Source organism: Platichthys flesus, chromosome 23 (genome assembly GCF_949316205.1).
Source record: "Platichthys flesus chromosome 23, fPlaFle2.1, whole genome shotgun sequence".
NCBI classification, from domain to species: domain Eukaryota; kingdom Metazoa; phylum Chordata; class Actinopteri; order Pleuronectiformes; family Pleuronectidae; genus Platichthys; species Platichthys flesus.
In genome coordinates, this window is record NC_084967.1 from 16,327,628 (window position 1) to 16,354,387 (window position 26,760).

At 44.5% G+C, this 26,760-nt stretch overlaps 3 protein-coding genes across 7 annotated transcripts; all 3 read left to right on the top strand.

The window, feature by feature from the left end:
- Positions 1-719: 719 nt before the first annotated feature.
- Positions 720-7,110, top strand: nup107 (nucleoporin 107). Its single transcript, XM_062383151.1, has 27 exons — positions 720-842; positions 1,442-1,524; positions 1,675-1,767; positions 1,863-1,957; positions 2,062-2,197; positions 2,286-2,389; positions 2,545-2,660; positions 2,733-2,781; positions 2,942-3,013; positions 3,090-3,178; positions 3,277-3,352; positions 3,436-3,549; positions 3,647-3,737; positions 3,848-3,927; positions 4,024-4,083; positions 4,197-4,342; positions 4,492-4,540; positions 4,637-4,706; positions 4,860-4,975; positions 5,105-5,294; positions 5,380-5,486; positions 5,592-5,694; positions 5,849-6,006; positions 6,137-6,262; positions 6,386-6,499; positions 6,622-6,789; positions 6,912-7,110. The coding sequence occupies exons 1-27, from the start codon at positions 835-837 to the stop codon at positions 7,023-7,025; spliced, it is 2,727 nt and encodes a 908-aa protein (XP_062239135.1). The 5' UTR covers positions 720-834; the 3' UTR covers positions 7,026-7,110.
- Positions 7,111-7,542: 432 nt separating this feature from the next.
- slc35e3 (solute carrier family 35 member E3) lies at positions 7,543-11,190 on the top strand. The gene is made up of 8 exons (XM_062383070.1): positions 7,543-7,743; positions 8,392-8,851; positions 8,967-9,077; positions 9,160-9,219; positions 9,411-9,509; positions 9,592-9,674; positions 9,922-10,006; positions 10,079-11,190. The coding sequence occupies exons 2-8, from the start codon at positions 8,459-8,461 to the stop codon at positions 10,178-10,180; spliced, it is 933 nt and encodes a 310-aa protein (XP_062239054.1). The 5' UTR covers positions 7,543-7,743; positions 8,392-8,458; the 3' UTR covers positions 10,181-11,190.
- A 1,373-nt stretch (positions 11,191-12,563) lies between these two features.
- upf2 (UPF2 regulator of nonsense mediated mRNA decay) lies at positions 12,564-25,410 on the top strand. 5 transcript variants are annotated; one of them, XM_062382504.1, is made up of 21 exons: positions 12,564-12,631; positions 14,228-14,596; positions 14,907-15,686; positions 15,764-15,924; positions 16,022-16,213; positions 16,301-16,453; positions 16,549-16,652; positions 16,768-16,853; positions 17,213-17,321; positions 17,529-17,642; positions 17,740-17,856; positions 18,115-18,504; positions 19,068-19,343; positions 20,029-20,212; positions 21,553-21,707; positions 22,005-22,109; positions 22,250-22,348; positions 22,532-22,705; positions 23,957-24,098; positions 24,182-24,302; positions 24,446-24,707. In XM_062382504.1, the coding sequence occupies exons 2-21, from the start codon at positions 14,229-14,231 to the stop codon at positions 24,624-24,626; spliced, it is 4,011 nt and encodes a 1,336-aa protein (XP_062238488.1). In that variant the 5' UTR covers positions 12,564-12,631; position 14,228; the 3' UTR covers positions 24,627-24,707. The 5 variants fall into 5 exon arrangements, with proteins under 5 accessions (XP_062238488.1, XP_062238489.1, XP_062238490.1 ...); XM_062382505.1 differs by lacking the exons at positions 12,564-12,631; positions 24,446-24,707 and adding exons at positions 12,963-13,028; positions 24,845-25,410; XM_062382506.1 differs by lacking the exons at positions 12,564-12,631; positions 24,446-24,707 and adding exons at positions 12,963-13,028; positions 24,848-25,410.
- Positions 25,411-26,760: the final 1,350 nt, after the last annotated feature.

Consider the following 26,760-nt stretch of genomic DNA (forward strand, 5'->3'; position numbering starts at 1 on the left):
ACACTGCACTGTGGACATAATGAACTGTGACAGAATTACAGTAAACATATAAATGTTATTGTTATTATGTCATTATTTAACATCATGTGTTATTTTTCATTAACCAACAACAGCCGAAAGAAAATGGGAGATGCAACTTTTGTAAATAAAGTTGTGGAAAAGACCAAGAGGCTTTAGTTCTGTAAAAAATCTTTTAAAGAAAACTTTTCTCTTTACTTCAGCCTTTCACTAGATCGTACAACTTTTATAATTACTTTCATTCTTTTCTGTTTTCAGTAATTTTTCCTTGTGAATTAAAAATTTAAAAAGATGCAACATTTTACTATAAAGAGTAATACAACTACGATTAGATGTATAGAAAAAGAGTGATAACATGTATGTTAATGTGAAAATGACTATAAAGTGACATAAACCACTACAAGATGATAATAAAATCTAAATGGAGATGTCAAAATTACTAAAAACCACGTGTCACTGTCTTTTTCTACCTTCTGATTACAAATATAAGTTGTTTATGTATTTTAAGCCTGTTTAAAACCACTCAGGCTTTTTTAAATACAAATTAAGTTTGGGTTGACTATTTATTCACAATGGTAACTTTTCATTATTGCTTATAAACTCTAAAATTAAGTCTTGGGGAATCTATATTTACAAAACGTTGGAACCGAACCAGTAAAAGTAAAAATTCAATGTCAAAATGAGCCACAGGGGGCAGCAGTGCGCATCCACGCATCCAATCTGCCCGAAAGTCAAACAAACGAAGAAGAGGAGTAAGGCCCACGAAGAAGACGCCGCGGTTGAACCTCGTGAAGCGGGAGTTGACAGCTCGCTAACATGAACTGGTAACTTTCATTCTCTCACATCTTTAAACACGTCATAGCCTTTAAGTCTCTTTATTATTAGTTCTGTTCCTCAAACGCGCGTCTCCACGTCAGCTTGTTGTTTAGCCCGCTGCTCTGTGAGTGCACTGAGCTAGCTGAGGCTAACCATGCTAACACTCAGTGCTGGTGCTAACAGGCTAATGTTGACATTCGTTAACTCGGTAGTACTGCAGTAAAAGTACTAATACCACCCTGTAAATACACTCATGTTTATGACATAGTAACGTAGTAAATGTCAGGAAGAAGTACTTAGTGCAGTAAACTGTCTCCTGTTAATATTAAAGTAGTTTATACTCTTATTCATTAGCTGCCTCAGACTGAAGTAGTTTTAATACCAGAGTCCTGAAATGAACTGGTCATGAAGGTTTAATGAAATTGATTAAACTGTAATGTTATTGTATTATTATCTACTAAATCAGTCCCCCAATCACGTCGGCCCTTTGTTGCAATGTAAAGAAAGTGAATGGATCTGCTCCCGGATCTGGAGCTGCACCAACAACTCATTGGTTCCTTCTTGGGTTGTGTCATTGATAGTATGTTTGTGTTGTGTTGTCCTCCAGGGGTCAGAGTGAGCTACCGTCTCCTGTGGTGCGGGATGACGAGGTGACGGTCGCTGCCCGCAGGAGAAGGAAGAAGGTGGCCTGTATCCTCCCATGTGTTACTGGTGGGCCCGGCGTCAGGCAGACCTGGCGCTGGTCATGGTTTTAGTAAAAACTAATGCTGCTCTATCACTAGTATTTATCCATAATGTCCCATTTGTCAGTGTTGTTGTTTTCTTAACTGTTGTTGTCAGTCCCGTCACCCGGAGGTGGCAGCCCGGTCTTTTCCGCTGTAACACCAGCTCGCTCCGTGCGGAACACTCCTGCTTCCCTGTTCAGACAGACTGGTACGAAACAGACACTGCCGCTTTTAAGCCTGATTTCACACAGACGATTGTCCAACCTAATATCATTCCTCTCATCTGTCTCCTCTCTGTCTCAGTAACTCCCAGGGTTCCAGATGTTTCCTCCATTTTGGCTCCAGGGGGTCGAACTCCTCGATACACACACACGCCCAGAAACACACTCGGCAGTCAGGTAGGACACAGAAACACTTGTTCCTCTATAGAGGGACTTACACGCTCACTAGCATAGCGACACAATAATCCACGATTACTAATGGTGTGTGTATATGTATCTAGAATCTGGATGACAGTGACTGGACCCACAGCATGTTCACGTCCCCTCTTACGGGTCTGGAGAACACCAGCTTCTTCACAGAGGACATCGGCAACCTCAGCTCAGCCCTGCTAAAGGAGGACGACCCAGGAGAAGCCGGTGATTGAAACAATCGCACCCCCGTTACTCAGCATTGTTGGTTTAAAATACTTTTGTGTCTTAATGCTGCTGTTTTTCAACTTTTCAGCGGCTGCAAGTCTTTTCCCAGAGTTCCTTGCATCTTTCCTGAAACACTCTTCCTCTGCCGTGTTTGAGCTCTTGGAGGATTATCAGACACTCTGCCAGGACAAAGTAGGTTTTGTGTGTGTGCTTATCTAATCTGTTTGTGTTGTGAAAGTAAAGCAGATCAACTGCAGGAGTTTATTATAGCAGTTTGAATTCTAACCCTGAATTACTAAGACTGCTGCAGCGAAGTTACTCACTTTCCGTCGCCCACCATGTTCAAGGTGGACGTGCTGCAGTCCGTGGTCCTCAGAGCAGGTCAGAACAGTAAAACAGCCGGAGTCCGCTGGCTGCTGCTGCAGGAGAGCAGCTCCTGGAGACTCATCACCTCACTCTACAGGTACCTGTCGTGCTAAAGGACTGTCTGTGTGTCCGTCTGCTTGTCTCTCATCGATCACCTCTCTCTCTGCAGGGACCGGGTCCAGTTGACTCTCGAAAATGACATCACCATGTCGGACACTGTAAGTAACTGATTTTCATTTTGGTGTCTTTCAAATCAAAACACACACACACACACACACGCACATTAATCCTCAGCCTTGACGAATACACAGAAACACAAAACACAGACTTGTAGAGACTGGTCCAGATCTAATTCTGTTTGCTTCTTTGTGTTTGCAGGTTCCCAGTGAGAGTGAGAAGGTTGTGGTGGAGCAGCTCTTTCAGCGAGATGCCGTCATTCGACAGAGCCAGGTAACGACGACACACACAAGCAGGAAGCAAACCTGACTCACTGCTCTTCACTCACTGTCTGGTAACTGTGTTGCAGCTGGTCGTCGATTGGCTCGAGTGCATTGCCAAGGATCAGATCGGAGATTTTTCTGATAATATAGAATTTTATGCGAAAAATGTCTGCTGGTGAGTTCACGTCTGTCGCTTTATCGTCCAGAATCGTGTGTTTATAACAAGTAGGATCCTGGGAGGGCCTCTGTTAAGTGTGTGTCTGTCTCTCTCAGGGAGAACACTCTTCATGCGCTGAAGACGAGGAGGAAGAGCGGGGCTGCTTTCACGGTTCCTCTGGTCACTGAGCTGGTGAGGCCTGATGCCACGACAACACACACATCCTCATTTCTAGTGTTACTAGATACACAAATAATAAGTGTTTTTGTGTCCAGGACCCAGATGCTCCTCTCCGGCAGCAGCGCCCCCTGGCTGATCTGGACAGAGAGGACGACGCCCGGCTGCTGAAGAATCTGTTCACCCTGATCAGAGCGGGGATGACGGAGGAGGTGAAGAGACGTTCAGACAGGGAGAGAGAGAGACAACACCATGTTTGGTCCATACTTTATTTAAAGGTATGGTGTGTGTGTCTGTGTGTGTGTTCAGGCTCAGAGGCTGTGTAAACGCTGTGGTCAGGCCTGGAGAGCAGCAACTCTGGAAGGATGGAAACTTTACCACGACCCCAACATGAACTCAGGTAAAATCTTTCTAAAGACTAAATTATTGATGTAATTCATACTCGTCACTTTCTCATCACTACGGCTCTGAGGACCTCTCACTCTCCGTCTGTTCCTCCATCGTCTGCAGGCAGCACCGAGCTGCAGCCCGTGGAAGGAAACCCTCAGAGAGGAATCTGGAAGGCTTGCTGCTGGAGAATGGCTGAGGAGGTAAGACGAACACCCACTGGAGATGTGATCCCGGTCCGGTCATGATAACAGTCTCAGGACATCCCACTATGTTTAAACCTGCTTTGTGTATTTCAGGAGCAGTTAAACAGATATGAGAGAGCGATCTACGCCAGCCTGAGTGGAAACCTCAAACCGGTAAAATCATATGTTCATAAGTTGCAATAATAAAAATTAAATTATCAGCCTGGGAATTGGCATGTATAAATCCAGGTGTTGATCGTGTGTGTTTGTGTTTGTGTGTGTGTCAGCTCCTGGCAGTGTGTGAGTCATGGGAGGACTGCGTGTGGGCGTACTTCAGAGTGATGGTCGACTCGCTGGTGGAAAAGGATCTGATGTCATCGGGTATGGCCCACCAGGAAGTGGAGTCACTGCCGCGAGAATACCTGGAGGCGAAGTATGACCCACACAAGCACGTACCCACACACACAGGAATACCATATTAGCCTGAATATAATACACATATTACCATATTTCATGGGTCACTGTGGCTGTTTTTCATTGAAACACCTTCATTGTGAGTAATGTTTCTGTGCTGTTCCTCAGCTGGACGATGGAAAAGGTGTTTGAGGAGCTTCAAGCCTCCGAATCGAAGGTGAAACTCTCAAACAGACTCGATGTGATCGGTGAATGTTGACGTCACATGACTGGATAGAGTGTAATCCCAGCTGCTTGTTGTTTGTGGGTGCAGCGGGTGTTGGCGGAGACGGGAGAGCATTACCACGTCATCCAGAAGTTTGTCATCCTGGGAGACCTGGACGGTAACAACCCCCCCCCCCCACCACCACCACCACACCACCACCACCACCACCACCACCTCTCATCTCCTCCTTTGAGACCCACACTCTGATAGAAAGAAAATATATTATTCTTAATCTAAAATATGAATCTCAACCTCTTGGTGTCTCTCTCAGGTCTGTTGGAGGAGTTTTCTGATTGGCTGAAGTCCTCTAGGCCCCTCCCCTCCCACCTGCTGCGGTTCATGTCTCACCTCCTGCTGTTCTTTCGCTCTCTGGGTTTGGCACTGAAGGTAAAAAAATACAGTTTGTCTTGTGGTCCAGCAGAGGGGGCTCTTATTGATTCACTTGATTTATAGTTTGAGATTAATCATGTTGATGTGCTGACCTGTTTGTCCCGCCCCCCCCTCTCTCTATCTTAGGAGGAGCTGTGTGTGGACGTGTTGAAGGCGTACGTTTCCCTTCTGATTCAGGATCAGCAGAACGACCTCGTGGCGAGTTACGTCGGCCAGCTCCCGGCCGATCTCGGCACAGTTCAATACGCCGCCTTCCTGGAGACCGTCACCCAGGCGGAGCTCCGCCCCCGCTGTCTGGAGCTCGCCACTGAAGCAGGTGAGAAGTGAAAACTGAATAGTAAACACTGAGGTCAGAAAAACCACATTATCACTGAGAGTGAACTGAACGATTGTGTTTGTAGGCCTGGACGTCGCTGCCATCACGAAGCTGGTGGTGGAAACTGTGAGGGAGAGAGACGACACAGTGTTTACACATCACAGCCAGACGCTGGAGACAGCAACTACAAAGGTACAGAGGAAAAATCAAACTGTACAAAACAATGTTTGTTTAGATTCATGGATGAAAAGTAAAAGAAATTAAACTGAGTGGAGTGTTGATACTGTGATTTGATAGGAGGACCAAAGGAAAATCGAAGTCATCGATTGGCTGCTGTTTGACCCCGCCCATCGAGCCGAAGCCCTAAAACAGTCCAACGCCATCATGAGGAAGTTTCTGGGTACTTATTTTTGTGTTATGTGTTATTTATGTATACAATAACTGACTGACCACAACAATTATATTATTGTACACTTCAACACAGTCAGTGTTTTTGTGAACATGGAAATCCAGTGAGGACCATGATGCAGTTCTTCTCTGTCTCTCTCTCTCAGCTTTGCAGAAACACGATGCAGCGAAGGCCGTGTTCTCTAAAGTTCCAGAAGACTCGATGAAGGAGATCTGTTCCCAGTGGGCGGGCATCGGTCAGGCCACCTTACCCGCCGAGGATGAGAACGCCATCAGAGAACACTTGTGTATCAGAGCCTACCTGGTGGGTTTCCAGTCTCCGTTTTAATGTTTAAATATCAAGTCTGATTTGGACGTATCTATGATTTAAAATTGATTGATTGATTGATCATAAAGTTGATTGATCTGATCTTGATCTTCTTATCGTCTCACAGGAAGCTCATGAGGCGTTCACTGAGTGGTTCACTCACAGCAGCTCCGCCCCCCAGAAGCCGGCACCAGTGCCAGAGGCCAAATTCACAGAGACGGTCGCCAATGAGATGAGAGAGAAGGAGTACCAGGTTCACGCTCATTCTATCGACTGTTACTTTCAAACAAACCATCCACGATCAGTGTGAAAATACTCATCCAACCAAATGCTCTTGATTCAGGATCCACATCATTTGTCATTTTGTGTCTTCCAGTCGTCTTTCTCCTCCTGGTCCTGTCGCCTGGACGTCCTGACTGAAGACGTGAAAGAAAGAATCTACAATGTGCTGCTGTTCGTTGATGGAGGATGGATGGTTGACAACAGACAGGTAACTGTTAACGAGGATCTATGAATTGTTCATTTAGAAAACTAACCCTAACCCTAACTAACTCTGAGCTTTAGGTTGTTCTTGAAAAGTCCTTCTAGCTTATTTTGGTTGTGTGTTTTCAGGATTCAGAGCAGGACTCGGAGCGCAGTCACCAGATGGTGGTGTTGCGTTCTCTGTGTCTCCCTCGTCTCAGCTTCCTGCTGCTCAGCGTGCTGCAGAACTCCACCAGACACCAGGAGGCGCTGCGTCTAGCTGACATCATCTCGTCTGACCAGCACCGTCTCTACCAGGTAAAGACGCATAAGAAAAACAAACACAGCTTGCATAAATAGATCAATGTTAGATTTAATATTTTTTCAAGCTAAAATACTGAGACATTCTCTGCTTACTCTGTTTCTCTCCTCAAATGCAGGTTTTCTCCAAAGAGGAGCTGAGGAGGTTCCTGCAGAAGCTGAGGGAGTCGTCTCTCTCTCTGTTGGACAGAGGACTCGACCCGCTGGGCTACGAGTTACAGCCATCAACTTAATACACACACACACTCACAGTTTGAATTGTTGTCTTTTTGAGCTCTGTTCATCTTGTTTTTGCTAAATAAAAGCCTGTTTCTTGTAGTGTTGTTGTGTAATCTTTATTTGAAGTTTTAATTACACTTGTGCTGTCAATTGATGTGGGTCATGTCTGCAGGTTTAGTCATGAAATCTACTAGTTTTATATTCTTTTATTACATACATAAAGAGCAAATAATTTAATCTTATGATTTAACAACTTCTGCCAAGTTGCAGCTTCAGTGATCATAATTTTATATAATATACAGTAACATGGTCAGTTATTTTTCCTTCTTTCCCTCATATATTTAAAACAACATAAGGTGCCTTGAGATAGTCCATTTTGCTAAATATATATTTATTTAATATTCTCACTTACAGTAACGGGCTCCATCAGTTTTTCAATATTTGTATTGTTGAGATTTTCCTGTTCCTCCTCCAGTCCGTTAGGTGTCGCTCTTTCTCACCACGCGATGATAGACTTTGAGGAAACAGGAAACGCGGGGCGGGCTTTAATTCAGGAGGAATCGAACCTGTGGAAGGAAAATCAGCTAAAAGAAAAACACTCCTGCAGCGGAGATCCCGTCACCAGTGAGGCCGAGTGAGGAGCCCGACAGCCGGGGAGAGGAGCGGACACAGGCCGGAAGCTGTGGCTGAAGTGAGAGAAGAGGAGTGAGACAGAAAAGATGGAGACCACAGGTAAAGTTTTCTACACGCGTGGCACAAACACACAACTACACACCCATGCACACACAGACACACTAAGGCAGGGAGTATCATGTATGTAAAAAGCTTCATCTTAAATCTGTTGCATGTAAAATAACAACACAAGTCATTAATCACTAATGTTAAACTTACCTCAGTGATGTTTTAAAGTCAACATTCAGAGAATCAGGTCAAACTTTATTTAAAAACGTTTATTTATTACTGACAATTTGTTTTAATGCTGATAACAGTGGAGGAGAGTAATCTATTACAGTTACTCGAGTGAGTACTGAAGCACAGACCTTGAGTAACTATTGATTTCTAATACTAATTGAAGTCAAAACGCACAGATTAGAGTGACAGAAGTGGATTTTGTCCAAAATTACTATAAATAATTAGTTCAAAATTGAATTGCAGGTTAGATGATGTGTGTTGGTTTGTTTTGACTTAATTGGGAAAACAGTGATTTCAAGTAATCAGTTACATTTTCTCAGAAGTATTCATTTGGGATACTTTACTTATTTTTTCTGCCGCGTTTATTCTGTAACATGAAACTTTATATATTCAGACCACACGGCCTGAGTCTGTGAATAGAATCTGAGTCCTCAGACTTTCTACTGTTCACCTCTGTTTTGTCTCCAGTGTGAACCTCGACCTCAGTGAAGTCAAATCGCAGCTCAGCTCAGGAGCATCTGGATCCATCGCAGAGATGCTGTTCGGTTTATCCGCCAACAGGCGCCTCATCGCCGGGCTGCTGGTCAACCTGCTGTCCTCCATCTGCATCGTCTTTATCAACAAGTGGATCTACGTGACCTACGGCTTCCCCAACATGACCTTGACCCTGGTCCACTTCATGGTCACGTGGCTCGGACTCTTCATCTGCCAGCAAATGGACATGTTCTCTCCAAAGAGCCTCCCGATTCGCAGGATTGTGTGGCTGGCCCTGAGCTTCTGTGGGTTCGTGGCCTTCACCAACCTCTCCCTGCAGAACAACTCCATAGGAACGTACCAGCTGGCTAAAACAATGACCACGCCCGTCATCATCCTCATCCAGACCACCTACTACAAGAAGACCTTCTCCACCAAGATCAAACTGACTCTGGTGAGGAAAGCTTGAGTTCATCCCCTCTTAACGTTCATTTGAAATGAGGCTGAAGCTGTGACCACCGTGTGTTTTTAACTCCTTCCTGACTGGTTCCTCCCCCGTCTGTCTCCAGGTGCCCATCACGTTGGGGGTGATCCTGAACTCTTACTACGACGTGCGGTTCAACCTGCTGGGGACAGTGTTTGCATCGCTGGGTGTTCTGGTGACGTCGCTTTACCAAGTTGTGAGTAAATATACATTTGTAGATTTGTCAGAAATAAAAAGAATGATTGTTGTAACTCTCTCCCTGTCTCTTGTGTTGTCAGTGGGTCGGAGCTAAACAACATGAGCTCCAGGTGAATTCCATGCAGCTTCTCTACCATCAGGTATAACTCCTCTCCAGAGACACAAACACTAGGGGTACCACTTTATAATTAGATGTTGAACAACAATTTATGACTGGACCTTGTTAGGCCTTGACCTGGGACAGTCGTACTGGCTGTTGTGCAAAGTCCAGGTTTCCGGATTGGGAATGAAACATGATATGGTGAAATCTCTGATCTGTGATCTCTGTCAGGCTCCTCTGTCGTCAGGCTTCCTGCTCTGCGTCGTTCCTTTTTTTGAGCCGGTGGTTGGAGACGGAGGAATTTTTGGACCCTGGTCTTTGCCTGCTCTGGTAAAACTCAACACAAAACACACAGACTCACAAAACTCCCCTCACAATGAATATTAAGGTAACAGTGTTGTTTCCTTTCTAGATGACCGTGCTGTTCTCAGGTGTGGTGGCGTTCCTGGTCAACCTGTCCATCTACTGGATCATTGGAAATACCTCAGCTGTCACGTATCCTTAAATAACAGGGGCTCAAAAAGGCCATGGGGGGTCTGAAGGGTTTTTCAGATTTCTAGTCTGCAAAGTTCCCGGTTAAAGGAGCTTGTTAGGAGCTCTTCTCTGTTCCTGTTTGTGGGAGAGTTGCAGGGCCCAGTCTTGGTCTTTTGAGGAGGTTTCAGTTGTCCTCATCATTTAATCAGATTCCTGGATGTCTTCCAGAAACTCGATCAGTCGTGGTGTTCCTTAATCTCGTTCTCAGCTACAACATGTTTGGTCATTTTAAATTCTGCATCACTCTGATTGGAGGATACATGCTCTTCAACGACCCGCTGTCACTCAACCAGGTGAGTCTCACGGTGCTGCTCTGGGATTCAAACCTTTTATTTTCTCTAAAACCTCTTTCTTCCCCCCCTCAGGCTTTAGGGATCCTCTGCACGCTGGCAGGAATCCTGTCTTACACTCACTTCAAGCTGGCCGAACAGGAGGAGGGGAAAAGCCGCCTGGCTCAAAGACCATAGGGGGATTTACCTGTCAATCAAGTGCACAGCCTCCTGCCATTGGCTGGGTGCAGAGGCTCCTTTTTTTATATACAAATATTTTATTATGAGTATTTTTTCAAGAGAGTAAGGAACTTCATGGTGGTTCCCAGACGGGAGTAAATGTGTACAACGACACTTTAAGTGGGCCGAGTGAAAGAATTGTGAAAGACCCGTCGAGCAAGGCATCAAACCTTCATCTGCTTCTGGAGACAGGCCCAGCCATGAAAACAATATTATAACCATGTTAATGATACGAGTCAAATAACTATTGTCGTTTCTCCTGCTTTTTTTTAAATTTGTCCAGAAGACATTTTCTTGTGTTTGTCCCTAAAGGTTGAACTCACGTGAATCATCTTCTCACTTCTTCACTCTCATGAGTCGACTGATTTTACTGCAACATTTTACAGTTGAGAAAATGACTGAACCTTTTTAAACCGAGCCTTTATGAAGCAGCAGGAGCAGGAACCACATCCGGTCGCATCCAATAGTCTTATTTTAAACTAAGTGTTAATTCTCATCTGCATTTCAGTTCCTAGTTTTGTATTCTGCTGTTAGTCTCATTCAGTGTTAGTTAATTTATTTTTATTTAATCAGTATTTTGTATAATTTTTTTTATAGAATCTATGGTATTACATTTTATTGTGATTAGCTTCAGATTTCTAATTTTTTCCTCTGGTGAAAACATTTCAGATGCAAACGTCGACCTCCGATCACTGATCACAAGTTTGACGTCTGTTGTGTATTGAATATTTTAAAAGGGTTGACTCCAGTCATTGATTTTACTTCTGAATTAAAACTCAACTATTCTGCTTCAACAGTGATTATCATAACATGAAGTGTCTTTATATTGACTGGATAATGTCTCTGTGATGTAACGCTGCCTTGTCGTGAAACGTCTGACTGAATCGTGACAGATTCACTGATTTTTATTTCTCTTCCATGTGTTGAAATTGTTCTTTCTGCTGAATAAAACTGATTTAGTGACTTTACAGCTGTTTCCAATGGTTTTAGAGTTTACCTCTTTGGGCCTCATACAGTTGTTTTGATTGGTGTAAAGCTACAGCAACAAAAACAACAACTAAATACTAGTAACTCTAAATTTTCTTTCATCATCTGGTTTCAGGTTTTCATTTGGTAAATGATGTGGGTTCTCTGGTCAAATTTAATATGTTTAATATATGTAATATATTTCGGTAGTAGACTAATTTCTGGTCAGCTATCAGTTAATCATGAAGATAATCAAAAGATGAATCAATAACTAACTCAACAAACCACTTGTTTAATCTTAAGCAATGCATTTGATCATTAATCATTTACAAGTCTGTAAAGTAACTAGTGACCATAGAGGTTATACAGCAGATACTTTGGAGTGGAGTGGCAGCGATCGACAACAGGATCTAAACTTTGAGATCAACTGCAGCAGAAATACATCAGTTAATCTGATGGATTCATATTCATGCATTTTAATGTGAAAGAGGTTCCTGTGAACAGCTTCTCTGTGGCTCTGAGCTCTGAACTGCCACCACCCACCCTGTGTCAACACAGCTCCTGCAGCAACACTGGTGCACTTTAACTCACACACACACACACACACACACACGATCTCAGGAGAGAGGCTGGGGTGCGAACCTTTCACCTGAATGTAGAAACAGAGCGTGTCTGTCGTCTCAGATGGAAAATGTATGAGCTGCTGTAAAACTCACAAAGAGTCTGTTGTTTCCACTGAGGGACCAGCTGTTCTCAGTGAAGTTAACTTTGGTTTAAATATCCAGCTTTAACAAATGAAATCAGTGCAGCTGCCTCGTTTTTTAATTAAAGTTACAAACCCCAACACCAACAATCCTCTGATTTAAAATGCTCATACACGTACAACCAATACCAATATATAAACATAATAGTTTTATGTGGTTAAAAAAAATCTCTTACAAGTAATTATGCTACATTTAAAAATACCATATTACGACCATTAAGGATCGCACATTATTATCATAAGAATCTCAAAGTACTATAGTTACTTTCATTATTTAAACTTGTGCTTTAATTTCCAGTAATCTTGCAGCTGTAGTTGATCATAGTGAAGCCAAAACATATGTCAGTACTTATACTATCATATTAGAGTATTCAAATGATTGTATTCATGTTTTTATTATTATGTATAAACCACTGTTACGTCAGAAGCCGCCCCGGGCATTGCCTGTCGATCTGACACAATCTGAATCAACACAAATATTAACCTATTTTAGATTAAAACGAACAGTTAATGATATAAAACCAATATTTATACAGATTATATCAAAATATGTCGAAAATACAACGACGTTGATGTATTTCTAGTCAGGCGTATTGTGTGGGTGCAGAGTGAGGGGTCCTTGGTGAGAACTAGCGGAAACCAACGTTGATAGCTCACGTTTGTTTTGCTGCAGCTAACAGGTAATATTTTAGTCTTTATCATATTTATACACGACAACGAAGACTTCCATGTATTTATTTATTCTTTATACGATTTTAACTTTACAGTAACACAACTTTATTCACACTAACTATTGGTTTAATGCTGATAAAACGTTTGTTTACATCAGTAGCCGCCGCGAGCTCCGCCTGTCGAGCGGACACAACCGGAATCAGCCAAATTACACTGTTATTCACGCATAGATAATATTTAGATGATGGTTAAACAAACATAATATTATATAAAACACACCAAGCTGTGGCTTAAATATAATACATGGGTTTTCAGTCAGGCATATTATGTGGGTGCATTGTGAGAAGGTCCTGAGCGGTAAAACCCAAGGCTACTAATCGATGTTTGTTTTGCTACAGCTAGCAGGTAAAACTTCTCATTTTAATCCAACATTCATACGAAATAAGGATCTCCAATAAAGGATTAATGGATTATATGACTCCATCTTTACAACATTATGATTTAATTTGCTCTAACTTCCTGTTTAACGCTGCTAAAACCTTTGTTTACATCCGTGTGTCAGAGCGTCCATTCAAGTGGCCTAGCTGAACGTGTTGGCGCCGCCGATGCTAAGCGTTGTTTTGATTGTGCGTTCACGTGTTTCGAACGCAACAGCGCGTTTAAGTTTTATTAAACCTTGTCGTTGTTCTTCAAACATGAGATTAAAGCTCAGTTACACAGGAGAGCGCTTGAGTTAGCATGCTAACTCAGCTATCTGGGCTAGGTGGCTAGCGAGCCGTGTCTGCAACGAAGCTGTTGCGTGGGTGTGTTCGACTAATTCAGTGGATTATAGTTAAATTATTACTTTATTTGATCCATCATTACAAACATAACACTTCTGAGGGAAGTGATGAGTGGTCGCTGTCATTTACTGAAAAGATTTCTAATGTTCCCACATTTTTCATGATAGTTTTACTTCCTTTGAAAATCCTCAGGTGATTTTAACCCACATGTCTGCTGCCTGACTCAGATCTTTATCACTGGTTTTATAGAAACACTGGAATCATTTAACCTCACTCAGGCAACACATGACCAACTCAAAGAGTCACACCCTAGATCTTGTCCTATTTAATTACAACAGGGAAACTAAGGATATCTGTGTCCGATCCAAAAGCAGATTTGTTCAATGTGTTTTTATCCCAATGACCTTAAAGCACGATGCACCGGATTGCTACTTTTTAAACTGTCTGCTTTTAATCCACATTTTTAACACAGAGTTATCGACAACCTCCATGTTGACGTCTGGCCTTCCTCTCACATTGTTTTCTGACAACAGTTATTTCTCTGTCATTTGCATTCTTCTTTGCTGTCAAGCCACATGTTGGCCTCACTGGCAATTTCTCCAGCCAGTAACAGCTCTCTCAATAAGATTTATTGGCAAGGGATAAAAGTGAGAGGAAATATCATTAAATACTAAATTAATTAGAACAATTTGCTTCATATATTCAATGAGGAGATTGATGGAGAAGTGTCCAGCTACCACTTTTATTTAGATTGAACAAATTTGGCAAGATGTGGGAAAAAGATTAATTTTCTTTTCTTCTTTTTATGTCCTCTTTCTTCAGTATGCCTGCTGAACGCAAGCGCTCAGTAAACATGGACGAAAAGGAAGTTTGCTCCTTCACTAACAAGGATAAAGAAAAGGACAGAGATAGTGAGAGGCGACCGGCGTCTGCTCGAGACAAAGCAAAAGACGAGGCCAAAATGAGCGGTAAAAAAGACGGCAGCAAGGAGGAGAAGAGGAAGCGGCTGGAGGAGGAAAAGAAGAAGAAAGAGGAGAAGGAACGAAGAAAGAAAGAGGAGGAAAAACAGAAAGCGGAGGAGGAACAGAAGAAGAAAGAGGAGGAAGAGAAGAGACTGCAGGAGGAGGAGGAGAAGAAACTTCAAGAGGAGGAGGTCAGAAGACAACGTGAGGAGGAGGCTGCTCTCCTGAAGTAAGTGCTGTAGGACTTTATGTTGTCCCATAGGTTTCTGAGGATTTCCTGATTGAATTGGTCTGAGGATTTGTTTTCTCGTGAAAATTATAAATGGATGTTGACATTAGAATATCTGTCTGGGCAGAAAAGGCTCTAAATGGAAGTGATTAATCTACTGTTGTGATGTTGGCTTCACATTCCATTCATCCAGACTGTGTAAATATCACATGACTATCAACAAAGCCAGAGCCAGCACATGTAATCCCACCTTTGATTTTTTTTCTTGCTTTAGTTATTAATTGTCCTCAATTTTACTGAATTTCTGCAGGGAAAAGGAGGAGGGGCATCAGCTGCACCAGGAGGCCTGGGAGCGCCATCACTGCCGGAAGGAACTCCGCAGCAAGAACCAGAACGCCCAAGAGGGTCGGCCTGAAGAGGCCTTTTTCAGCCGCCTGGACTCCAGCCTCAAAAAGAACACGGCCTTCGTCAAGAAGCTGCGCACACTGACTGAACAGCAGCGGGAATCACTCTCCAATGACTTTGGCTCCCTGAACCTCAGCAAGTACATCGGAGAGGCTGTGAGCTCTGTCGTGGAGGCCAAGCTGAAGATCTCTGATGTCGGCTGCTCTGTCCATCTGTGTTCCCTCTTCCACCTGCGCTACTCTGAGTTTGCTCCATTACTGTTACAGGCGTGGAAGAGGCACTTTGAAGCAAGGAAAGAGGAGAAGGCGCCAAATGTGAGCAAGCTGCGCACAGATCTGCGCTTTATTGCAGAGCTCACGATCGTGGGCCTCTTCACGGACAAAGAGGGTCTCTCGCTCATTTATGAGCAGCTGAAGAGCATCATTGGGACCGACCGGGATTCGCACACTCACGTGTCGGTGGTCATCAGTTTCTGTAAGCACTGTGGGGATGACATCGCTGGTCTGATGTCTCGCAAAGTGAAAGCTGCTGCTGAGAAGTTCGCCCTGTCCTTCCCCCCGAGTGAGATAATCAACCCAGAGAAGCAGCAGCCCTTCCAGAACCTTCTACGAGAATACTTTACCTCACTCACCAAACACCTGAAGAAGGACCACAGGGAGCTGCAGAACATTGAGAGGCAGAACAGGTGAGTGCTCTCTGTCTCCTAGCCACTGGTTTGTTTATTCACCACGATACGACCTCTTACCTCTTCGTTCTCTTCAGGCGAATCCTACATTCCAAAGGGGAGCTGAGTGAGGACAGGCACAAGCAGTACGAAGAGTTTGCCACTTCCTACCAGAAGCTGCTGGCCAACACTCAGTCCCTGGCTGATCTCCTCGATGAGAACATGCCAGATCTGCCTCAGGACAAGACTGTGCAGGAGGGTGTGTGTCTTTTCTATAATTCATTTAAAATACTCTTTTTATGGATGTAGAATGTCATATTAGGACTTTTGTTTTTAATGTATAATGTCTCTCGCAGAGCACGGCCCTGGCATTGATATCTTCACCCCTGGTAAGCCTGGAGAGTACGACCTGGAAGGAGGGATCTGGGAAGATGAAGATGCTCGTAACTTCTATGAGAACATGGTGGACCTGAAGGCCTTTGTCCCTGCCATCCTCTTCAAGGACAACGAGAAGAGCAACCAGGCCAAAGAGAAGGAGGAGGCCAAAGGTAAAAGTAACGATTCGACAGACATGAACAGAAGGAGACTCAGTCAGTTTTGACTTGTGCCTGACCTGCTGTTTGTGACTGCTTCAGATGGGAAAGAAGGGAAGGAGACGGCCCCCACTACGGAGGAACTGGAGCTGGAGGCTCTGGAGGCTCTAGAAATCACAGACGAACCTCTGGAACTTGAGGGAGCAGACGAGGTGGAAAATGAGGAACTGACCAAAAAGCTGCTGGATGAGCAAGGTAAGAGAGAGAGACGCTTTCAGAAAGTCACCTCCATTTAAAGTCAAATTATTTAAAGGTGGATTTTTAATAAGCTTTTATCTTTGTGTGTGTAGAGCAAGAGGATGAGGAGGCCAACACAGGCTCCCACTTGAAGCTCATCGTGGACGCCTTCATCCAGCAGCTCCCAAACTGTGTGAACAGGGACCTCATAGATAAGGTAACGCACCTCGTGATCTGTGTCATGACAAATGAACTGATATTGTAAAAAAAGAATGATTCACCGTTTCCCCTCATAAATGAGTATGACATGTTATTGTCGGTGACTCCTGCAGGCTGCCATGGACTTCTGCATGAACATGAACACCAAATCGAACCGGAGGAAACTGGTCCGAGCCCTTTTCACTGTCCCCCGGCAGAGGTGACCAGCGCTGATTGATTTACCAAACATGATAATAACTTCAGTCTTTTGATCTAAACAGCCCAGTAAAAAATTATATTCTCATTCATATTAATGTGAGGAATATACGTGGAGAAAACCTTTTTTATGATTACTGAAATACCTTTTCCTTGTATTTATCTCTGATGATGATATTGTGAACTTTAGGTCCAATCAGCTTCTTCCCCACTGTGACTCTTGACTTGATAAATGCGACAGAAAAGAAAATCTGGACTTTTCAGATGCTCCCAGAGACTAGAATATCTTGAATATTACTTAAAAACACCAGCAGGTTGTGCTGTCGTTTTAATTCACAGTGTGGACTCTGTCTCTTCTTCCAGGTTGGATCTGCTCCCTTTCTACTCTCGGCTGGTGGCAACTCTTCACCCCTGCATGTCCGATGTGGCCGAGGACCTCTGCTCCATGTTGAAGGGAGACTTCAGGTTTCACGTAGGTTCTCTATTGTTGCACTTGAGTTTTATAATCAAATACAACAGTGGGATGTAGTTTATATAGTTCAATTTGAATTACTTTACAAAGTCTACAAAATTCGGACCTTTTTATGGCACAATATTTTGTATGATGTTACGTTACATTACATTACATGATGTTGAATTCCGTAGTTAATTTGTTTTGTGATAATGTTTGTGCCCTTAGATCCGGAAGAAGGACCAGATCAACATTGAGACAAAAAATAAAACGGTCAGATTTATCGGGGAACTGGCCAAATTTTTGATGTTCTCAAAAACGGACACGCTTCATTGTCTCAAGGTGGGTGAAGAAATCTGAGATCTGAGGCTGTTACTTCTGAGAAGATCAGTGAGGAGGTTTTAACTGGACGTCTCTGTGTGTGTGTGTCTGTCAACAGATGCTGCTGTCCGATTTCACCCATCACCACATCGAGATGGCCTGCACTCTGCTGGAGACCAGCGGCCGCTTCCTCTTCAGATCCCCTGACTCTCACCTGCGCACCAGCGTCCTGCTGGTTAGTCCACGTTACACACATTCAGTCTGATGCACAAAAACAGACGACAAATGTTTCAATACAAGTCTCGCTCAACCTGCCCTCGAGTGGCTGTTTTCTCTGGCACTTAATAAGCCGCCTTTGACATTTCATACGTACAGAAAAAGCAACTCAGAACTATTCGGCTAAAATTAAGAAAGAAAATACATTTATTAAGATTGTGTTTTGGTTTCTAGACGTAATTTAAACCACTGATTTCTTTCTTAAATCCGGTTTCAGGAGCAAATGATGCGCAAGAAGCAGGCTCAGCATCTGGATGCCCGCTACGTGACGATGGTGGAGAACGCCTACTACTACTGCAACCCCCCACCCATGGAGAAGACTGTGAAGAAGAAGAGGCCGCCGCTGCACGAGTACATCCGCAAGCTCCTCTACAAGGACCTGTCCAAGGTCACCACTGAGAAGGTGCTGAGGCAGATGCGCAAGCTGCCGTGGCAGGATCCAGATGTGAAGCGCTACCTGATCTGCTGCATGGTCAACATCTGGAACGTCAAGTACAACAGCATCCACTGTGTGGCCAACCTGCTGGCCGGCCTGGTGGCCTACCAGGAGGACGTGGGGATTCATGTGGTGGACGGAGTCCTGGAGGACATCCGGCTGGGCATGGAGGTGAGGAGACATAAAACATGGACTGATACTATGATGTAATAGATGTGTATCATCCACTGAACGGGGATTAACTGGAGTCCAGAGCGGTGAGGTAAGGTGCAGCCAGAGGACAAACCAGCTGCTTATCTCTACTGACAGTTTGGCCTGTTGATTGAAGAGGAAGTCATTGTGTTAGTGTCCGTGTGAAGAACTATGCTGCATGTTGAAGAACACGTGAGATACTGTCTGTCACGTGGATTTGAACAACACTAACCAATTGTCTGGAATCTATCACCTCACTGATCTAAACCAGTCCAACCTGTCAGAGTTCCACTCGACCTAACTCACAATTTCTGACTTTTTTAAGCTCTTATTGAAACAAACAAAGTAAGCAGGAGAATTCAAGTGATAACTTTTTGCCGAGTGGAAAACGTGCAGATTTTCAAGTGGTAGCAATACTTTGTTCCTTTACTGAAGACGTACAATATGGGACCTAAACCTGTTGTGTAGTTGTACAGTCTTGTGTGGCTACTTTTACTTCAGCATAGGATCTGAACACTTCTTCCACCTCTGTCCATTCCCAGGTCAACCAGCCCAAGTTCAACCAGCGGCGCATCAGCAGCGCCAAGTTCCTGGGCGAGCTCTACAACTACCGCATGGTGGAGTCGGCCGTCATTTTCCGCACCCTCTTCTCCTTCATCTTCTTCGGAGTGAATCCGGACGGCAGCCCGAGTCTCCTGGATCCTCCCGAGCACCTGTTCCGCTTCCGTATGTGCTGCACCCTGCTCGACACGTGTGGCCAGTACTTCGACCGAGGCTCCAGCAAGAGGAAGCTGGACTGTTTCCTCATCTACTTCCAGGTTCGTCTGCTTAAGATGCAACTGTAGGTCGTTGTTCTGTTACTGATATGTGGCTGCTTTTACACGGCCATTTTGCATAAATAATGTATGTCAATTATAGATAATATATATATATATATAAGGTACTATAGAACTGTGGTTCTAGTATTTGTGGTTGTGAGTGGATTGAAAGCAGGTTTTTCATGAATGAAACGGTCGCAGATGCAACTTTACAAGACCTGTGCTGTAAAGTTGTATTAATTTTGCCTGCAGGGGGCGCTGCTGCATAAGCGGTTGTTAATACATTAACAATTTTATTCAGTCTAAAAAATGGGTGAAATACAGGAAAATAATATTTAGATACTGTTTATTTTGTTCAGTTTTGTTTGTTTGCCAGACACAGACGTTATCTTATAAGCTTTTTATAATAATAATGATAATGATGGTTTGGAACTTGTGAACCGTTTGTGACGAGAAATGTAATAATTATATGCAGGATCTAAATATGGTCCCTCAATCTTCTTTATGACTCTTAGGTTTGCATCTGACTCTGTTAGAGCTACAGCTCACGATTAATATTTCAATTCATTCATTTAATTATTTGAATGTAATGTAGATATTTGCTGTCAAGGTGATGATGGTTTTCATGGACTTGTCTGTTCACATAAAAGCTGAATGAATGAAACGATGTCCTGTTGCTCTGCAGCGATACATCTGGTGGAAGAAGAGCGTGGACGTCTGGACGCGTGATCACCCGTTCCCCATCGACATCGACTACATGATCAGCGACACGCTGGAGCTGCTCCGGCCCAAGATGAGGATCAGCTGCTCGCTGGAGGAGGCCACCAAGCAGGTGGCCGACCTGGAGAGGGAGGTGCTCGTGAAACTAGGTAGGAGCGACTTGCGCACTGTGCTCGTCTTCGAAGGCGGTTGAGTAGTTCCGGCACGTCACTGCTTCATGTGTGTGCGGGGGGGATGTGAGCGTGCAGCAGCCCGTCTCACCGGTTGACTGCTCTCTCGCTGTCGTCCCGGCTGAACAGCATTCCTGAGGGTGAAGGAGGACGACTGTCCTGCATCATTTCTCACTCCACTGGATCTGTCAGACAGGTTCCACACACGCTCAGTCAATACACCGGAGTCAGGGCTGATATTTGAAAAGGAAACTGAATAATGTCCATTTCACTCGCAGCTGTACTTTCTACTCGTGGCTCAAACACTATTGTTTTACATAATGTTTGTAGCTGTTTCCCAAAGTTGATAAAAAAACATTGATATCATTCAGTGCAGCTTTACACTGATGTTCATCATGAATCCATAAATGTCGGAGCATGAATGACAAGTCATCAAGTTGTTGAATTCCTTTTCGATCACATAGCGTCTGGAAAGTGTTTCATAATCTCTGTTTCATGTCAGTTATATAATCTTACTGACGACGTGACTGAAGTTAAAGAATGCTTTGGGAGAACTTGTTTAGAAGATGAAACCAACATTCTTTGATATGACGTTTTGTATTTAGGAATATTTGAGTCTGTTCAGCTGAGTCACAGAGGAGGAAGCAGGAAGTTGTGTGACAGGTGTTTCTCACTCTGCAGACACAGCAGCACAGGCTTAGTTTCACAGTTTCAAGGTGTTTACATGGAATGTGCAGAGAAAGAGTAAACAGCAGCTCCACCTTCTCACAGACCGACACTAGAAAGTTTGACCTCACCAACAGTTTGTTAAGCTGCATGTTCCTTAAACGTGTGTGTGTCTTTTTCCTGGAGATGAAATACTCCAGGTGGAGGTTGTTATAACAATGTGTGTGTGTGCAGAGGAGAGAGTGACTGACAAGGCTGATGGACAGAGCCCCCCCCCCCCCCCCCCCCCCCCCCCGCTGAGTCAAACACTGGTGTCATTGTTAAACTTTTCATACTTTAACCAGGATCAGTTCATTCTTCAGCTCTGACTCACACAGAACCTGATCTTCTGCTTCCCTCCACCTGCTCGACTTCATTTTTCATCTGTCACCACAACTGCGTAATCAGGTTGTGTAATTGTTTGCACTTATGATTCAGGTCGACACTGAAGGACACACTAATGAATGAACAATTTCCTCCTGAATATTTTTGTTCTATTTTTAACTGAAGCTGTTGTTTGAAGATGCTCTTCTGGGTTGGGCTCAGCTCTGCAGGTATTCGTCACAATCACCTTTGTGTAACTATTAACATCATTGTTGTGTGTTTTCATGTAGGTCTGGACATGGAGAAGGACGGTCGCTCCAGCGCCATGAGTGAAGGGGAGGGGCTGGATGAGGAAGACGACGATGGTGATGACGACGAAGAGGGAGGAGCCGAGACCGAGGAGCAGTCAGGCAACGAGAGCGAGATGAACGAGCAGGAGGAGGATGTGAGTCGTCGTTGTTGTTGTTGTTGTTGTTGTGATGATATAAGGTTTCAAAACTTCACCCTGTTCCTCTTTCCACCCGCCCGTCACTGATAACCTGCCTCTGTCAATCGTCTCCTCCATGTTCTTGTTCGGTGGAGATGAGACTGAAGAAAATAAACTATTGTGTTTCAAGTTTGTTGTATTGTTTATTCTCGCTGTTTTTTAAGACCGTTTAAAATATGAAACTCAGAATAGTAAATAGATTTTTTATTCTACGTTCACAAGCTTTGCCTCTTGTTTTTTTTTTTTTCCTCACAGGACGGATCAGAGAACGAACTCGGGGAGAGGGAGGAAGAGGAGGAGGAGAACACAGACTACCTGACTGACTCCACTAAAGAAAACGAGACTGATGAGGAGAACAACGTAAGACATCTTCAGCCATGAACTTATCAATCCCTCTTTCTGTAAATGTATTTACAGTTATTTATTTCTTCACGCTGCTTCGGATATTAAAGACATACAGTGTGTGTGACATTTGTCTGGTCGTGTTTCCCTCTCTGCAGGAGGTGACCCTCCGCGGCGGTGGACTGAAGCACGTGGCCTGTGCTGAGGACGAGGACTTCATTCAGGCTCTGGATAAGATGATGCTGGAGAACCTGCAGGTACGACCTCTCATCACTCAGAGAGTTAGAAGGTTAAGATCTCACCACCAGGTTCTGCGTGTGACTCCGACTCGAATGAGGGAATTTATATCTTTTTTAAACACTTGATCCAAACATCCCAGAAGGACTCTCCTCACGTTGTGTGTGTGTGTGTGTCTGTGTGTGTGTGTGTGGTCACTGCAGCAGCGGAGCGGCGAGGCGGTGAAGGTGCACCAGCTGGACGTGGCCATTCCCCTGCAGCTGAAGAGTCAGATGAAGAAGGGCGGCAGCGGACCACCGTGCATCGCAGAGGGAGACGAGGACATCTCAGACACAATGCAGTTTGTGATGCTGACACGCAAGGGCAACAAGCAGCAGGTAAAGGTCACGCAGGTCGTTTTGTTTTTCCTGTCGTCCAGAGCTGCAGCGTTCGATCTTCTCTTCTCTTTCTTGGTCTCCATCTTCTCCTCCTGGTTGTTTTGAGAGGTGGAGTCAATGGAAGCTTGATCACATTTAGTTTGACCTCCCGTGTGGTCGGGGTAGTGACGTCCAGGATCAGAACTGTAGAGCTGTACAGTGTGTAGACGAGCAGCTGAGAGCAAACACACACTTTCACTGTCCCTGAAATTCAGCTCTCTCACACACACACACACACACACACACACACACACACACACACACACACACACACACACACACACACACACACACACACACACACAGAGCTCAGTCTAACTGAGCCCAGGAATAATATTGACTCTGGTGTGTGTGAGTGTGAGGCCTCACTATTTCGACCGTCTTAGTTTTAAACCGGCAATGGTCTCTCATATTTAGTACTACATATTTAGCACTACTTTGATTTCCACATTTAATACCTCAAACTTCTTAATAATACTCGTAGCAGTATAACTAGTAATAATAATACTATGTCTTTATTTGGTTTAAGGCTGGAAAAAGGTTGGAGCAGGAGTTGTGATTAAGGAATTAGTTGGTGGTGGTTTAGGTTGAATAAGGGGAATGGATGATGTCATCATTGACCTCGAAGACATAGACGTCAAACATGTGTGTGATTGTGTAATTTGTGTAATATGTGTGTGGTTTGAGGGCAGACACTGGTTCTTGTACTGTAGGGTGTGTCCAGAGTTTTGAGGTTTAATGGAGCGCTCTGTCCAAACGGCCTCGCTCTGCTGTAAGGACAGATGCCAGACACACACACACACACACACACACACACACACACACACACACACACACACACACACACATACACACACACACACACACATATGCTCAAAGAAAAATCATACATTCATATGAAGTTTGGAGAGAACAAAGAATATCTTTGTAGGTGTGTTAGTGCGGCGCGTGGATGGGAAATTACTTTTCTCTTTATGTAAACACACACAACCCTACCAGAATAAAAGCATCCTGTGTATTGTGTGTGTGTGTGTGTGTCTGTGTAAATTACACCCAGAAATGAATCAGTACACCAATGAATTTCATTCTTCCACACAGACGATGGTGGTGTTATATTATATTTTGGGTTGTCATCTCTTCATGACCCAAACCCTTTGTGTGTTTTTGTTGTAGCTGGTTTCTTCATCTAGTGTGTGTGTTTCTTTTCACCAGTATAAGATCCTGAACGTGCCGCTGTCCTCCCACCTGGCGGCGAACCACTTCAACCAGCAGCAGGCGGAGCAGGAGGAGCGCATGAGGATGAAGAAACTCACCCTGGACATCAACGAGCGACAGGAGCAGGAGGACTACCAGGGTACGACACGGGGCGACTCACAGGGTGGAGCGTGTACTTTTGTTTATATATATGTGTTAAACTATGTGTGTGTGTTCTAACAGAGATGATGCAGTCCCTGGCTCAGCGTCCGGCTCAGGCCAACACAAACCGGGAGCGCCGGCCTCGGTACCAGCACCCGAAAGGCGCTCCCAACGCCGACCTCATCTTCAAGACGGGAGGAAGGTGAGCCGTGATCCACTGCAGCCATCGTCGCTCACACTTGAAAACTGAAGTGCTGAATGTGTTGGATCAGGGCTCCGGGTGCTGCTCATGTACTGACTCCCCCCCCCCCCCCCCCCCCCCTCGTTGGTACTTTCTTTGAACAGAGAAGAGTTCAGTGAGAAAAGAAAGGAAAGAGCAGCGAGAAAGGCAAGTGAGAGGAGGCAGGAAAGACGAGTGAGAGAGAAGCCGGCGTGTTGCGGAGTCAGAGCAGCAGGAGACGTTATCAGAGAGGAAGCTTCAGCTCCAATCAACAAAACAATGAGAAAACAGAGTTTGCACTTTTAACCGATTCAGATTTTCACTTTTTATTTCTTTGATGACCTGAAAACATCTGAAAATAAAGTTTACACATAAACGTTGACCTCACCTTGTGTCGTGTTCGGGTTTATTTGTCTTCAGTTGCAAACGAATGTATTTACACAAAGAGATCTGAGCACAGACGTGATGGAAACGTGTTCCTCTGGTTCAGCTCCTCTTCAGTCATGTCCTGCTCTGTCCTCTAGGAGACGCTGACAGGAGTCTGGGCCCGGGCTGACCGACAAGAGAGCAAGTGAATAAGCGTGCGAGAGAGAAAGAGAAGATCGGAGGGGAAACCGGTCGAAGGTGAGGAGCGAGTCCTCCAGACGCCCACTGACGATGCCGGGACAAACCGCTGACCCCGAACACACACACACCCCCGCCGCCTGAGGAGGAGGGACACAACCAGGGGCCTGGGGTCAGAGGTCAAGGGTCAGAAAGACGTCTCTCCTTTCCTTTTTTTGTCCGTTGCCTGAGATGACAAAAAAAAGATCCCTCCACTGTCCGGACGAACTGCGACGATGACTCAGCACCTGACCGTGTGACCGACAGGGGGGGCGGGATGAAAGGATCAACAGCCACCGCCGCAACAGCTGGAGGAAAACGTGCGAGTTTAAAAACCTGCGAAATTTACACGATACAAGAAAAGGATACCGATCTTTTGTTTTTCCTTATTTGTTTTCCGGACCCGGGAACACGTGTGATTGGTCTGATTTTGTTGACAAACTGTCGAACGCAGCACGGGGACGAGGACGGAGACGGGGGGGGGGGGGGGGGGGGCGAGGGTTGAACACTGGTGGCGTGTTCACAGACAGTTTGCACAGTGAGGCAGAGGAAGACGTTGATGTGTTGCACGCGGACAAATGGACGGATGTCATGTTCCAGAGGCGTGTGTTGATTCAGAATCGTACGATACCACAGATGGGAGAGTTCAGTTATTGATTCATCCGCGGATTATTGAGTTAATGATAATTTTTGAAGCAATCAACAGATTAAAACAAATGAAAACAAGTCAACTGTAAATCAAAACGGAGAAAAGCTGCAAAACTTCATATTTGAGAAGCTGCAACCTGCAGGTATTTGTTCAGAGAATCTACAAAAAGAAATAATCATCCTTCATTCAACAGTAGAAAATTATGTTTCTGAACTTACACGATTCCACAATTATGTCCAGGATCATATATTCATTTTGTGTCAATAGAGTAATTGATTAATCATTGAACGGTTGCAGGTTTCACGTTTTCAATTGGAACATCTTGAACACAGGGTTCAATGGATTTGTAATTTCTGAGGAGTTTTGAGCGGAGACGGGAGAATCAAGAGATTTCACCAGATTCATTTTTAAACCATCAATTAATCTGTTTATTTAGTTAATTGATCGTTTGTTGGAACCTGAGAGCGGCGTTGATCTTCTCATGAGGGAAGTTCACTCACTGAGCTCTGAGTCAACGTTCGCCACAGGAACACGAGTCTCACGCCATCGGACGCGTTCTGATCTCAGCCTCGTCCAGACTCCAGTGACCTGCTCACTGATTGGACACCCGAGGGTACATAGTCGCCATTATCTCCACCTCCTGTCTCGCTAGATGTTTTTTCTTCTCCTCCAGATTCAGGAGTTTGTTTGATTTGATTTGTGTAACGTGGTAAAAGCATATTTTGTTCTTTTTCTTCGGGGGGGGGGGGTAGCCGTGTGCCTGGGAGTCTTCCATGTGACGACAGTGACTTTATTCTGTTAGATGAATTTGACCTGTTGATCCTATAGATGGAGGAATCCCTGTGTGTTCTGCTGCATGAGCCTGTTCCTCACCAGCTCGGTGACTCTGTGGGGACGCCTCCGGCCGCGGCTCTGATTTACTTCTTCTGTGTCTAGATTCAAAGCCGTTGTTCTTTTTCCTGCGAGAAAACGAAAACAACAACAGAAGCAGCTCACGGCTTCGTGTTCCGGCTCATGACTGACACAAGTGATCACAATAAATATATATATGGAGATGATTTCTGTTTGCCTCCCAGGACTGGTGTGTTTTGTGGCGTGTGCGTGTTTGGAGAGGGTGCGTCTGTTTGTCCTCGTCTAATTACAGAGCAGCACACGTAAGTGTTTAGTCACTTCCGTCCCTCGCTCATG